This window comes from Oncorhynchus nerka, linkage group LG3 (assembly GCF_034236695.1).
Source record: "Oncorhynchus nerka isolate Pitt River linkage group LG3, Oner_Uvic_2.0, whole genome shotgun sequence".
In the NCBI taxonomy this organism is placed as follows: domain Eukaryota; kingdom Metazoa; phylum Chordata; class Actinopteri; order Salmoniformes; family Salmonidae; genus Oncorhynchus; species Oncorhynchus nerka.
The window spans coordinates 74,188,370-74,203,251 of record NC_088398.1 but is presented as its reverse complement, the minus strand read 5'-3'; the positions used below and the strand labels follow the sequence as shown (position 1 = coordinate 74,203,251).

The following is a 14,882-nucleotide window of genomic DNA, read 5'->3' as shown; positions in this document are numbered from 1 at the left end:
CAGTGATTGGGAGTCCCATAGGGCGGCGCAGAATTGGCCCGACGTAGTCCGGGTTAGGGTTTGTCCGGGGTAGGCCGTCATTGTAAATAAGAATTTGTTCTTAACTGACTTGCCTAGTTAAATGTTAAATAAAATAAAAACAAGAAAAAAGGGTCAATCTGGGGGCCTCCCGGGTGGCGCAGTGGTTAAGGGCGCTGTACTGCAGCGCCAGCTGCGCCACCAGAGACTCTGGGTTCATGCCCAGGCTCTGTCGTAACCGGGTTCTGTCGTAACCGCGGCTCTGCCGCGACCGGGAGGTCCGTGGGGCGATGCGCAATTGGCATAGCGTCGTCCGGGTTAGGGAGGCTTTGGCCGGTAGGGATATCCTTGTCTCATCGTGCACCAGCGACTCCTGTGGCGGGCCGGGCGCAGTGCACGCTAACCAAGGTTGCCAGGTGCACGGTGTTTCCTCCGACACATTGGTGCGGCTGGCTACCGGGTTGGATGCACGCTGTGTTAAGAAGCAGTGCGGCTTGGTTGGGTTATGTATCGGAGGGCGCATGACTTTCAACCTTTGTCTCTCCCGAGCCCGTACGGGAGTTGTAGTGATGAGACAAGATAGTAGCTACTAAACAACCTTCGTCTCTCCCGAGCCCGTACGGGAGTTGTAGTGATGAGACAAGATAGTAGCTACTAAACAACCTTCGTCTCTCCCGAGCCCATACGGGAGTTGTAGTGATGAGACAAGATAGTAGCTACTACAACAACCTTAGTCTCTCCCGAGCCCGTACGGGAGTTGTAGTGATGAGACAAGATAGTAGCTACTAAACAATCGGATTCCATGAAATTGGGGAGAAAAAAGGGGTAAAATTCTAAACAAAAAAGAGGTCAATCTGCTTTCAGAAAGTATTCATACCCTTTGACTTATTGCACATGTTGTTGCTACAACACAACCCATCTACACGAAATACCGCATAATGATAAAGTAAAAACATGATTTTAGAAATGTTTGCACATTTATTGAAAATGAAATACAGAAATATCTGTATTCACACCCCCGAGTCAAAACTTTGTAATCGCACCTTTGGCAGCGATTACAGCTGTGAGTGTTTCTGGGTAAGTCTCTAAGAGCTTTCCACACCAACGTTTGCCCATTGGTCTTTTCAACATTCTTCAAGCTCTGTCAAATTGGTTGTTGATTGTTGCTAGACAACCATTTTCAGGTCTTGCCATACATTTTCATGTAGATTTAAGTCAAAACGGTAACTGGACCACTCAGGAACATTCACTGTCTTCTTGGTAAGCAACTCCAGTGTAGATTTGGCCTTGTGTTTCAGGTTATTGTCCTGCTAAAAGGTGAATTCATCTCCCAGTGGTGGAAAGCAGACAACCAGATTTTCCTCTAGGATTTTGCCTGTGTTTCAGGTTATTGTCCTGCTGAAAGGTGAATTCATCTCCCAGTGTCTGGTGGAAAGCAGACGACCAGGTTTTCCTCTAGGATTTTGCCTGTGCTTTGCTTCATTCGATTAGTCCTTAACCTGTTAATTAGTAAATAGTAGCCTACAGCAAAGTGTGTTTAAATAATTTCTAAATAATTTTAAATCAAAACAATTTCTGCTAGTTAGTTTTAGCTTGCTTGAGCCTGCTAACTGAGGAGTGTTAATTCACCTGTTTCATGTTAAAACATGATCTTACAAAGGAGTTGTTTAATCTAACTGCTTAACTATTTATCTGTACATGGAATTGTATTTGGGTTTTTTCTAATCTTTACAGGAAAATGCCACGGGCACTATCTGATGTGTGGAGACATTTCACTGCAACTATTGTGGAAGGAAAAGCTGTGTACATTTGGAAATACTATTACAAATCATATGTGAAGAATGCAACAAAGATGCAGAATCATCTGGCCAAGTGCATGAAGTTCCCTCAGCGCTCACAACAAGCAACCTCTGACAAAAGTCCCTCTACTTCTATTCGAGGTGAAAATTATGAATCAGACACCGTATCGATAGCAACAGCTCATGGTCCTCCTGGAATCTGAAGGTTTTTGACTTAATGGAGAAACAGAGAAATGCTGATGAATGTCTTGCTCGAGCTGTGTATGCAACTGGTTCACCCCTGATGCTCACAGGCAATGTGTATTGGTAGAGATTTCTGAATGTTCTTCACCCAGCATACACCCCTCCAACCAGACATGCTTTATCTACTCATTTACTGAATGCAGAGTTCCACAGCGTTCAAGTGAAGGTCAAGCAAATCAGAGAAAGCAGACTATTGCAATCATCTCTGATGGGTCGTTGAATGTTCGTGGGCAAGGAAGAATGAACTACATAAATCTCCACCCCTCAACCAGTATTCTACAAGAGCACAGACACAAGACACACCGGTCTCTACATTGCAGATGAGCTGAAGGCAGTTATCAACGACCTTGGGCCACAGAAGGTATTTGCACTGGTGACAGACAATGCTGTGAACATGAAGGCTGCTTGGTCTAAAGTGGAGGAGTCCTACCCTCACAGCACACCCATTGGCTGTGCTGCTCATGCATTGAATCTGCTCCTCAAGGACATCATGGCACTGAAAACAATGGATACACTCTACAAGACAGCCAATGAGTTGGTTAGGTATGTGAAGGATAATCAAGTTAAAGCAGCAATCTACCTCACCAAGCAAAGTGGGAAGAATAAGAGCACCACATTGAAGCTGCCAAGCAACACCCGTTGGGGGTGGTGTTGTCATCATGTTTGACAGTCTCCTAGAGGGGAAGGAGTCTCTCCAAGAAATGGCCATATCACAGTCTGCCGATATAGACAGCCCCATCAAGAGGATCCTCCTGGATGATGTATTTTGGGAGAGAGTGGTAAGCAGCCTGAAACTCCTGGATCATTGGGGATCATTCAATATTCCCTTTTGTTGTTCAGTGAAATCATCCCATGTGAAGAGTCAGCTCTTTTAATTAAAGTTCAAATCGTAACTAAACAGTTTTTTTTCCTACAGGAAGGATTTAATCATTTGCAATTATGTCTAATTATGACGAGGTAAACGGTTTATGTTTCTGTCTCCATATGATATGGTAAATAGATCCAATGCAAAAACATCTACATTTAAATGGTATTAATATTAATTTGCATATATTTCTGTTAATTCCCATATATTCCCGTTAATTCCCATGGAAAGTTTCCACCCCTAAATTACTCCCCAAAATGTACAACCCTGCTGAAGGCACTGGATATATACCCACTGATTCTTGAATAATATAACCTACAAGCGCTTCATAAGCTTACTTCAACTGTCAAACTCCATCAGAACCACAAATATAACATGGTTTGGGGTGAGTTGGACCGCAGAGTGTAGGAAAAGCAGGCAACAAGTGCTCAGCATATGTGGGAACTCCTTCAAGACTGTTGGGAAAAGCATTCCAGGAGAAGCTGGTTGAGAGAATGCCAAGAGCGTGCAAAGTTGTCATGAAGGCAAATTTGGCTATTTGAAGAATCTTAAACATAAAATATACTTTGATTTGTTTAACACTTACCCCTATTTAACACATGATTCCATATGTGTTATTTCATAGTTTTGATGTCTTATCTATTATTCTACAATGTAGAAAATAGTATAAAATAAAGAAAAACCCTTGAATGAGTAAGTGTTCTAAAACTTTGGACCGGTAGTGTAAATAAATGCTGTATAGCCTCATAACATGGTTAAAACAATCATCTTCATATCATGGATGGTCAGTCCTTGTATTAATAGCTCTGTCTATTCATCTGAGTGGTCACATTTCTCCAGGCCCATCCCTCAGCGTTTTACCAAAACAGATTTGTTGATTTGCCCTTTAAACAGCTTTATCAAGATATCAAGTGTCCCCAACGAAAAGGTAAACAGGTCTATAGAAAATGCAGCATATGGCATTAATTTTTCACGTGTAAATAGCACTTTTCAGTAGTGCTCAAAGCATGCCATTCCATGAGAACAGCATTTATTTATCAACTCGAATCAATGAGCCCAATCAGTCCTCAATGACAACAAAATCATAAACAACAGAGTAGGGCTGGCTAATAAATCCTTTGTTTTGGGTCATGCTCAGGCAAAACTATTTGACTAATCTATACCTTCATATTTCCAAGTGCTATTCTTGAAGATCTAGGGGTATAACATTTATTGGAATGACTGTCATTCTGATAGACTTTGGCTTTTAATGTAAAGATGTAATTTAATCATATTATTAGATGTAGTAGAACGTGATGGGTTAGAAGAAGCCTACATAACCAACCCATATAGTAAAATGTAACATCCATATATGGCCAGCTATGTAAACTTTAACACTGATTTATCCTGCAATAGATGTCGTTCAATTGGTAACATACATTTTGTCTTCTTCTAATGCCTCTTAAGGGGAATGTAATCTAAAAGTAACTGAATGTAATCAGATTACATGACTGCGTTTGGGTAATCCAAAAGGTTCGTTACCGATTACAATTTTGGACAGGTAACTAGTAACTAACATATTACATTTATAAAGTAACCTACCAAACCCTACTTGCTAGCCATTAACTTCTCTCACAGCCGCTAACACAACAACATACTGCTGCAGCCCTTAGTTGTACTACAGGATTGACAGACAGGAGGCCATCTATCCACTGCAACACTGTCTGCCACACCAGGTCAACTGTGGTCTAATGATCTATACTAAAACAAGTGGATTCAATAAGTAAGCACTATATAAAAAGCCTTTATAAAAGCGTGTGGAATAACAGAAAGGAACAATTCCATCTAATTAATAGCTCAGATTTACAGAGCCATTAATCAATAGGTCTCTGTGTAACACGCCGTCTTCCTAGAGAGTACAGACTTGGATCAATAATAATCAGAGGAGGAGCAGCTCTGAAACGGCTCCAGTTTCTAGGCCTATAGATTGTAGAGAAACAGCTGAGACAGGAGCTGCAGAGAGAAAAGACCTTCAGGGCTGAGTCTTATTCAACACACAGCGGTGTAACGTTTTTACACACTCGCTAAAAGGAAAACAAGAGCCCGCAGGAATTCACTATGAAAGAAAATGCTTTTACCTGCCGAGGAAGTACCAGGACTGTCCAGAGTTGGGGTCTGCTTCTAGTGACTTCTGCAGACACTGGATGGCATAGCTGTCCTTGGAGCCTGGGTCCCCTAACCGCTCCACTGTGTGATGCATCCAGCCTGGAGGAGACCAGGGGAGTTAGCAGGGTGAAGGATCCAACAACCACCACTGCTAGTCTGGGTTCAGGGCTAGCCTTCTGCTAGCTGGTCAACAGAATCACTGCACTTTACACCACTGCTAGTCTGGGTCCAGGGCTATCCTTCTGCTAGCTGGTCAACAGAATCACTGCACTTTACACCACTGCTAGTCTGGGTTCAGGGCTAGACTTCTGCTAGCTGGTCAACAGAATCACTGCACTTTACACCACTGCTAGTCTGGGTTCAGGGCTAGCCTTCTGCTAGCTGGTCAACAGAATCACTGCACTTTACACCACTGCTAGTCTGGGTTCAGGGCTAGCCTTCTGCTAGCTGGTCAACAGAATCACTGCACTTTACACCACTGCTAGTCTGGGTCCAGGGCTAGCCTTCTGCTAGCTGGTCAACAGAACCACTGCTAGTCTGGGTCCAGGGCTATCCTTCTGCTAGCTGGTCATCAGAATCACTGCACTTTACACCATTGCTAGTCTGGGTCCAGGGCTATCCTTCTGCTAGCTGGTCAACAGAATCACTGCACTTTACACCACTGCTAGTCTGGGTCCAGGGCTATCCTTCTGCTAGCTGGTCAACAGAACCACTGCTAGTCTGGGTCCAGGGCTATCCTTCTGCTAGCTGGTCAACAGAACCACTGCTAGTCTGGGTCCAGGGCTAGCCTTCTGCTAGCTGGTCAACAGAACCACTGCTAGTCTGGGTCCAGGGCTATCCTTCTGCTAGCTGGTCAACATAACCACTGCTAGTCTGGGTCCAGGGCTATCCTTAGGCTAGCTGGTCAACATAACCACTGCTAGTCTGGGTCCAGGGCTAGCCTTCTGCTAGCTGGTCAACAGAATCACTGCACTTTACACCACTGCTAGTCTGGGTCCAGGGCTATCCTTCTGCTAGCTGGTCAACAGAACCACTGCTAGTCTGGGTCCAGGGCTATCCTTCTGCTAGCTGGTCAACAGAACCACTACACTTTACTGTCTCCAATAGTAAGTCAACACAACTGATCCTGCAGGTACTTCTGCTAGTCCATTACCAGGTCTAGTACTACACTAATATACACAACATATTAAAACTACACTAGACTGTCAGTCAGAGAGGGGAACACTGCTGTCTGCCTGGTATGTAAAAGGACCAGTCTCATAAAAAGGACCAAAAGGCTCATCTATCTAGAGCTTTCTAAAGAAGAGGGAGGAGAAAGAGTCAGGGAGGGAAGGAGAGCGGGGGATTCGTCGTCCATACACACATCAGCCGTGTCTTCAAAGGTCTAAACAACTCACCCCTGGGGTCGCTCCCACCTCTCTCTCTCTCTACACACACCTCCCTAAGGACGGGCACACACACAGACACACCTCCCTAAGGACGGGCACACAGACAGACACACCTCCCTAAGGACGGGCACACAGACAGACACACCTCCCTAAGGACGGGCACACACACACACAGACACATCTCCCTAAGGACGGGCACACACACACACATCTCCCTAAGGACGGGCACACACACACACACAGACACATCTCCCCATCGCTCCACACAACAGCTGTGGCGAGCCTTTTGCTGGAAGGCCACCACCAAATAACATTTTATCGATCACACACATATTTATCAGATGTTATTACTGGTGTAGCGAAACACTTGTGTTCCCTAGTAGGGTGGCTGGCAGGGCAGAAAAATATAATGTTTTCAGACCCTAGGGAACATCCCAAACTGGGGGAAGACGGATAGAAACAAGACAAGAGCTGTCTGTGTTCAGAGAGGACTACGTCGGGGAAGGTATGTGTGTATAGCGTGGGGGTTGGGGTACAGACACTAACACCTCCATAATGAGCAGTTGCATGAGTCAGGCCAGGGCAGAGAGAGACTTGGGAAACGTGTGATGGGAGCAGGGAAGAGGTGGGGATCTGGGAATACTGTCCAGTTGGGAATATGGTAAACAACAAGGAGCACAACTTCTCCCACAATGCAATCCTGTGTCATCAGCCTTATACACCTGGTACATAGTAGTACCTTCAGCAACAAATGGTGCAGTTTGAGGACATGTGGAAGAAATGTATTCGGGTGCTGGAGATGGGGCTAGTGGATATGTCAGGTGTGATGCAGTAATGTTTGTATGTTTTGTATTGTTTATAAAATAAAAATATATTTTATAAAAAATAAAATACAAAATACTAGAGGCATAAATGTGGTAAAGTAACTTGACGACTCAAAACGCCACACACTCGTCCTATAGACACTGCTCTAGAAAGTTAAAAACTTTTTGTACATAACATGTAAAAGACTGCACTTTTTAAATAGAACCTTCAAGAACAAACTAGGATAGATATTCAACAAGACGCAAAGAAAAATATAGGTTCATGTTATCAAAAGGACAAGTGACATATTGCTTGTAACAAGTGGGCCCAAATGCATGGTCTTCGATGCCGTAGTACATAGGAGAGAGGAAAGAGGACTTACCTAGTTGCTGCAGTGTAGCAGCCTTCACCTGTGCAGGAAGATTCTCTGTCTGGAGTAAATTCTCATACGCTTCTTTGGCTGCTCTGAATTTCTTCTGCAGAATGACAGTGGGGGAAAGAGTGATAGAGAGAGGGGGGGAAAGAGTGATAGAGAGAGGGGGAAAGAGTGATAGAGAGAGGGGGAGGAAAAGAGAGAGAGAGATGAAGGATGTTTAAACCAGACCAAAGAGTCAGTGTGTTTTATGGTCTCACTGGTCAGACACAGAAGTTTGGACACCTCAGACCACCACCAGATACACTACAGGCTAAAAGTATGTGGACACCCATTCAAATTAGTGGATTCGGCCGTTGCTGACAGGGTTAGGGTTAAATATCAAGCACCCAGCCATGCCATCTCCATAGACAAACAGTGGCAGTAGAATGGGCTTACCGAAGAGCTCAGTGACTTTCAATGTAGCAGCATCATAGTATGCCACCTTTCCAACAAGTCAGTTCGTCAAATTTCTGCCCTGCTAGAACTGCCCCGGTCAACTGTAAGTACTGTTATTGTGAAGTGGGAACGTCTAGGAGCAACAACGGCTCAGCCACTAACTGGTAGGCCATACAAGCCCACAGAACGGGACCGCCGAGTACAGAAGTGTTTTTGCATTCCAGTTGAACATTTACCTGCTCTGTCACAGTCTATCATTAAAAACATTGAAGAAACATTGAAGACTACACGTGTAAATGTCCTGCCATTTGAATTTGAGCAATATGACTGGCCGTTCGTCCAAGCACCACCACGCTGTCGCTAGTCACAACTTCTGGAGCAGTACATGAGTTTATAACCCCTTCACACAGCACACGTCAGCTGTTCAGAGCAAAATCAAGTCCCCATCAATCTACTTGCTGAGCTTATTTTAGAAAAAGTAATTTACAAAAGTAAACTTTTAATAGTGAACATAAAATATGCTACGGTTGATAGTCTGTAAAGAGAACGCTAGAAAGACACCTACTGTAGCATTGATACACAGTGAGGCAGGGGTTAACTTGACCACGCCCCCTGAGTAGGGTACATAATAGCCATAGGCCGGACTTGAACCCGATCTAACATCTCTGGAGACCTGAAAATAGCTGTGTAGTGATGCTACCCATCCAACCTGACAGCTTGACAGGATCTGCAGAGAGGAATGGGAGAAACTCCGCAAATTCAGGTGTGCCAAGCTTGTAGCGTCATACCCAAGAAGACTCCAGTCTGTAATCGCTGCCAAAGGTGCTTCAACAAAGTACTGAGTAAAGGGTCTGAATACTTATGGAAATGGGATTTAAAAAAAAAAAAAAAAAAAATGTAATCAAGAATGTCTTAAAACCTGTTTTTGCTTTGCCATGAGTTATTTTTGGCAGATTGATGAGGGAAATCAAACTATTTCATCCATTTTAGAATAAGGCTGTAAACAAAAAAGTTGAGGGATCTGAATACTTTCCGAATGCCACGTGGTGGTGTATAGGTTATTTACTAATGGTATTCCAAATAGTCGGACAAAACTGGCAATTTACTGTATACGACTATGATGTTATTCTTTTTTTTGTAAGAATCATCTGAAACTAATACATTTTCGGGTGAAAGCACACATCTTTCTCATGTCAATCAGTCATGTGGCTGTCTGTAAAGAGAAGGACGGGCTGTATGTTGATCCTGCTGCTCTGATTGTAAAGAGAAGGACGGGCTGTATGTTGATCCTGCTGCTCTGATTGTAAAGAGAAGAACGGGCTGTATGTTGATCCTGCTGCTCTGATTGTAAAGAGAAGGACGGGCTGTATGTTGATCCTGCTGCTCTGATTGTAAAGAGAAGGACGGGCTGTATGTTGATCCTGCTGCTCTGATTGTAAAGAGAAGGACGGGCTGTACGTTGATCCTGCTGCTCTGATTGTAAAGAGAAGGACGGGCTGTATGTTGATCCTGCTGCTCTGATTGTAAAGAGAAGGACGGGCTGTACGTTAATCCTGCTGCTCTGATTGTAAAGAGAAGGACGGGCTGTATGTTGATCCTGCTGCTCTGATTGTAAAGAGAAGGACGGGCTGTACGTTGATCCTGCTGCTCTGATTGTAAAGAGAAGGACGGGCTGTATGTTGATCCTGCTGCTCTGATTGTAAAGAGAAGGACGGGCTGTATGTTGATCCTGCTGCTCTGATTGTAAAGAGAAGGACGGGCTGTATGTTGATCCTGCTGCTCTGATTGTAAAGAGAAGGACGGGCTGTATGTTGATCCTGCTGCTCTGATTGCATAGAGTGAAGATGTATTTCTCCATCCGCTCGCTTCATAATTTCACCCAATCACTATTCCCTCACATGTTTTCAGTCTGATCATTCAGATTGCTGCTGCCTGTAACTATGGTAGATCACATGCCTGAAGAACATTTGCTATCAAGCTATCATTTTGCATAACATATAAAAAGCGAGGCATGGGTAGGGAAAAATATGAAAAGGTGATGCGGATTCTGACTGAGTGACAGCAAACTTGGCTGCCGGCTGCAAGTTGGAGGACACACGCAACCAGCATAAAATCTGCAGCTGTTAAAATGGGCACGTAGTTATTATGCCAACATCTACTTAAGCATATTAAAACACTTCTGTTGTTTCCATTCACAAGTATTATTCCATCCCATTATCAACTGTCAATGTATGGATACGAGTAAAGGCCATGTGGGCAAACCCATACTATTTACTGTGCTCTGATTGACTAACAGCCAGCTATTATTCCATCCCATTATCAACTGTCAATGTATGGATACGAGTAAAGGCCATGTGGGCAAACCCATACTATTTACTGTGCTCTGATTGACAAACAGCCAGCTTGACTTGTTTATAAAAGTTGTCGGACTGACTGAATAAAGTCTCTCTCATAGCGTTGCCTTTCATAAATCACACAACCTAGTTATATGTCCATGTTATCGCATCCAGACAAGTACTCTAAAGATCTTGTTTGCATTTTTCGATATGAAGTCCATCCGGACTTGCCAAAAAGTGACATGGAAATGAGTGACATGGAAGTGAGTGACATGGAAGTGAGTGACTTGTCAGTAGCCTACCGAATTGTCTCGGTAAGAGAGCTGTTCATTTGGCTCCCTAATTTGCATACTGGTAGGCTTTTTGGCAATTATCTGCAGATAAATGATGAAAACATTCAAAATATAAATATGGTGGATTCTCCTCACTGCTAGAACAATAGGCAGGCTAGTGGAGAGAGGCTCACTGTGGTCCAAAATGGGATAATGGCGCAGGAGGGAATAGCAGCCATTTTACGGTCCTGACCAATTAAACCATTGTGTATTTTCGGCGCTGATAGTAACAATTTTTTTTTACATAATGTTTCTGCCATCCTATGACTGAAAAGAGCTTCTGGACATCAGAACAGTTATCACTAACCTCCATTTGGACAAGAACTTTTACTTCAATGAGTTGGAGGAGAAGGACATTGATTATCGCAGACCAGGCCCAAAACACTGACACTCAAAAGGAGAAGACGTCGCTACAGAGACCACCGAGCGGGATAACTAACGAGACAATGTCGGAGCGTGGATAAAACGCCTCTACAGTTCTATCGGCGAACATTCAATCACTGGAGATTAAAACTGGATCAGCTCCGTTCGAGTCCATCCTATCAACGTGACCTGAAGAGCTGTAATATCCTAGGTTTCTCTGGGTCGTGGCTGAACAAGGACACGTTAAATAAAAATCTAGCTGGTTTTCTATACATCAGCAGAACAGAACGGCTGAATCAGGGAAGCTCAGAGGGGGTGTGTCTCTTTGTTAACAACAGCTGGTGCACCATCTATAATATTGAGGAAGTATCGAGGTCATGCTTGCCTGAGGTAGAATACCTCATGATAAGCTGTAGACCTCACTATCTGGAAAGAGAGTTTATCTATATTGTTTGTAGCTGGTTTACCACCAAAACCGATGCTGACACTAAGGCGACACTCAATGAGATGTATAGGGCCATAGGAAAACAAGAAAATGCTCACCCAGAGGCGCCCCTAGTGGCCGGTGACTTTAATGCAGGAAAACTGAAATCCGCTTTACCCAATTTCTACCAACATGTCACCTGTCCAACTAGATGCGGAAAAAAAACTCTAGATCACCTTTACTGGCACAATCAATCAGATGCATTGAAAGCTCTCCTTCACCCTCCATTTGGCAAATCTGACCATAACTCTATCCTCCTGATTCCTGCTTACAAGCAAAAACTCAAACAGGAAGAAGCAGACTGAAATATGCTCATTCCAAGGCTTCTCTATTTTTACTATTTGGACACACCTACTCATTCCAAGGCTTCTCTATTTTTACTATTTGGACACACCTACTCATTCCAAGGCTTCTCTATTTTTACTATTTGGACACACCTACTCATTCCAAGGCTTCTCTATTTTTACTATTTGGACACACCTACTCATTCCAAGGCTTCTCTATTTTTTTACTATTTGGACACACCTACTCATTCCAAGGCTTCTCTATTTTTACTATTTCGACACACCTACTCATTCCAAGGCTTCTCTATTTTTACTATTTGGACACACCTACTCATTCCAAGGCTTCTCTATTTTTTACTATTTGGACACACCTACTCATTCCAAGGTTTCTCTATTTTTACTATTTGGACACACCTACTCATTCCAAGGCTTCTCTATTTTTACTATTTGGACACACCTACTCATTCCAAGGCTTCTCTATTTTTACTATTTGGACACACCTACTCATTCCAAGGCTTCTCTATTTTTACTATTTGGACACACCTACTCATTCCAAGGCTTCTCTATTTTTACTATTTGGACACACCTACTCATTCCAAGGCTTCTCTATTTTTACTATTTGGACACACCTACTCATTCCAAGGCTTCTCTATTTTTACTATTTGGACACACCTACTCATTCCAAGGCTTCTCTATTTTTACTATTTGGACACACCTACTCATTCCAAGGCTTCTCTATTTTTACTATTTGGACACACCTACTCATTCCAAGGCTTCTCTATTTTTACTATTTGGACACACCTACTCATTCCAAGGCTTCTCTATTTTTACTATTTGGACACACCTACTCATTCCAAGGCTTCTCTATTTTTACTATTTGGACACACCTACTCATTCCAAGGCTTCTCTATTTTTACTATTTGGACACACCTACTCATTCCAAGGCTTCTCTATTTTTTACTATTTGGACACACCTACTCATTCCAAGGCTTCTCTATTTTTACTATTTCGACACACCTACTCATTCCAAGGCTTCTCTATTTTTACTATTTGGACACACCTACTCATTCCAAGGCTTCTCTATTTTTTACTATTTGGACACACCTACTCATTCCAAGGTTTCTCTATTTTTACTATTTGGACACACCTACTCATTCCAAGGCTTCTCTATTTTTACTATTTGGACACACCTACTCATTCCAAGGCTTCTCTATTTTTACTATTTGGACACACCTACTCATTCCAAGGCTTCTATTTTTACTATTTGGACACACCTACTCATTCCAAGGCTTCTCTATTTTTACTATTTGGACACACCTACTCATTCCAAGGCTTCTCTATTTTTACTATTTGGACACACCTACTCATTCCAATGCTTCTCTATTTTTTACTATTTGGACACACCTACTCATTCCAAGGCTTCTCTATTTTTACTATTTGGACACACCTACTCATTCCAAGGTTTCTCTATTTTTTACTATTTGTGTAACCAAAAAAAAAAAGTGTTAAATCAAAATATATTTTATATTTGAGATTCTTCAAAGTAATCACCCTTTGCCTTGATGACAGCTTTGCACACTCCTGGCATTCTCTCAACCAGCTTCATGAGGTAGTCACCTGGAATGCATTTCAGTTAAGAAGGAAAGAAATTCTACAAATTAATGCATGAGCTAATCAGTTGTGTTGTGACAAGGTAGGGGTGGTATACAGAAGATAGCCCTATTTGGTAAAAGACCCAAGTCAATACTATGGCAAGAACAGCTCAAATAAGAAAAGCGAAATGACAGTCATTACTTTAAGACAAAGGTCGGCCAATCCGGGAAATCAGAGTTCAAGTGACATCTCAACAACTATTCAGAGGAGACTGTGTGAATCAGGCCTTTATAGGTCAAATTGCTGCAAAGAAACCACTACTAAAGGACACCAATAAGAAGAGACTTGCTTGGGCCAAGAAACACGAGCAATGGACATTAGACCGGTGGAAATCTGTCCTTTGGTCTGATGAGTCCAAATGTGAGATTTTTGGTTCCAACCGCTGTGCCTTTATGAAACGCAGAGAAGGTGAAAGGATGATATCCACATGTGTGGTTCCCACCATGAAGCATAGAGGAGGTGGTGTGATGGTGCTTTGCTGGTGACACCGTCTGTGATTTATTTAGAATTGAAGGTACACTTAACCAGCATGTCTACCACAGCATTCTGCAGCGATACGCCATCCCATCTGGTTTGCACTTAGTGGGACTATCATTTGTTTTTCAACAGGACAATGACCCAACACACCTCCAAGCTGTATAAGGGCTATTTGACCAAAAAGGAGAGTGATGGAGTGCTGCATCAGATGACCTGGCCTCCACAATCACCCGACCTCAACCCAATTGAGATGGTTTGGGATAAGTTGGACCGTGAAGGAAAAGCAGCCAACAAGCTAGCATATGTAGGAACTCCTTCAATACTGTTGGAAAAGCATTCCTCGTAAAGCTGGTTGAGGGAATGCCAGGAGTGTGCAAAGTTGTCATCAAGGCAAAGGGTGGCTACTTTGAAGAATCAAAAATCAACTTAGATTTGTTTAACACTTTTTTTGTTAGTACATGATTCCATATGTGTTATTTCATAGATGTCTTCACTATTATTCTACACTATAGAAAATATTAAAAATAAAGAAAAACCCTTGAATGAGTAGGTCCAAACTTTTGACTGACTCGATAAGCGCATTCACAAAAAGTTAGCATTTTATAAGTGTGTGTAGACTATGTGTTGGTACTTTAATTCCATACAGATACAGCTGACAATAAATGTTGTTAATGTTTCTAGTTGTCACTAACAGGCCCATTCGAGGCAGACGACATGTTGACTGTTGCCTTGTTTCAGTTTGCATATGCCTACTTCCTGCTGTCACAGAGGACAAAGAAATAACGGGTTGTGCAGACCACAAGGTAAACAGACCACAAGGTAAACAGACCACAAGGTAAACAGACCACAGCTACCTTCCCTTTTAGGAGTAATGACAACA

At 42.8% G+C, this 14,882-nt stretch overlaps 1 protein-coding gene across 5 annotated transcripts in view; it reads right to left on the bottom strand.

Annotated features, from left to right (window-relative positions):
- Positions 1 to 14,882, bottom strand: part of LOC115115956 (lysine-specific demethylase 6A-like) — an 87,535-nt gene that overhangs the window by 29,491 nt on the left and 43,162 nt on the right. For all 5 annotated transcript variants that reach the window (XM_065015745.1, XM_065015769.1, XM_065015750.1 and 2 more), the window contains 2 exons: positions 7,645 to 7,738; positions 5,043 to 5,169 (listed from right to left, as the gene is read on the bottom strand). In XM_065015745.1, the coding sequence (XP_064871817.1) occupies positions 5,043 to 5,169; positions 7,645 to 7,738 (221 nt within the window). The remainder of the gene's footprint in view (positions 1 to 5,042; positions 5,170 to 7,644; positions 7,739 to 14,882) is intronic.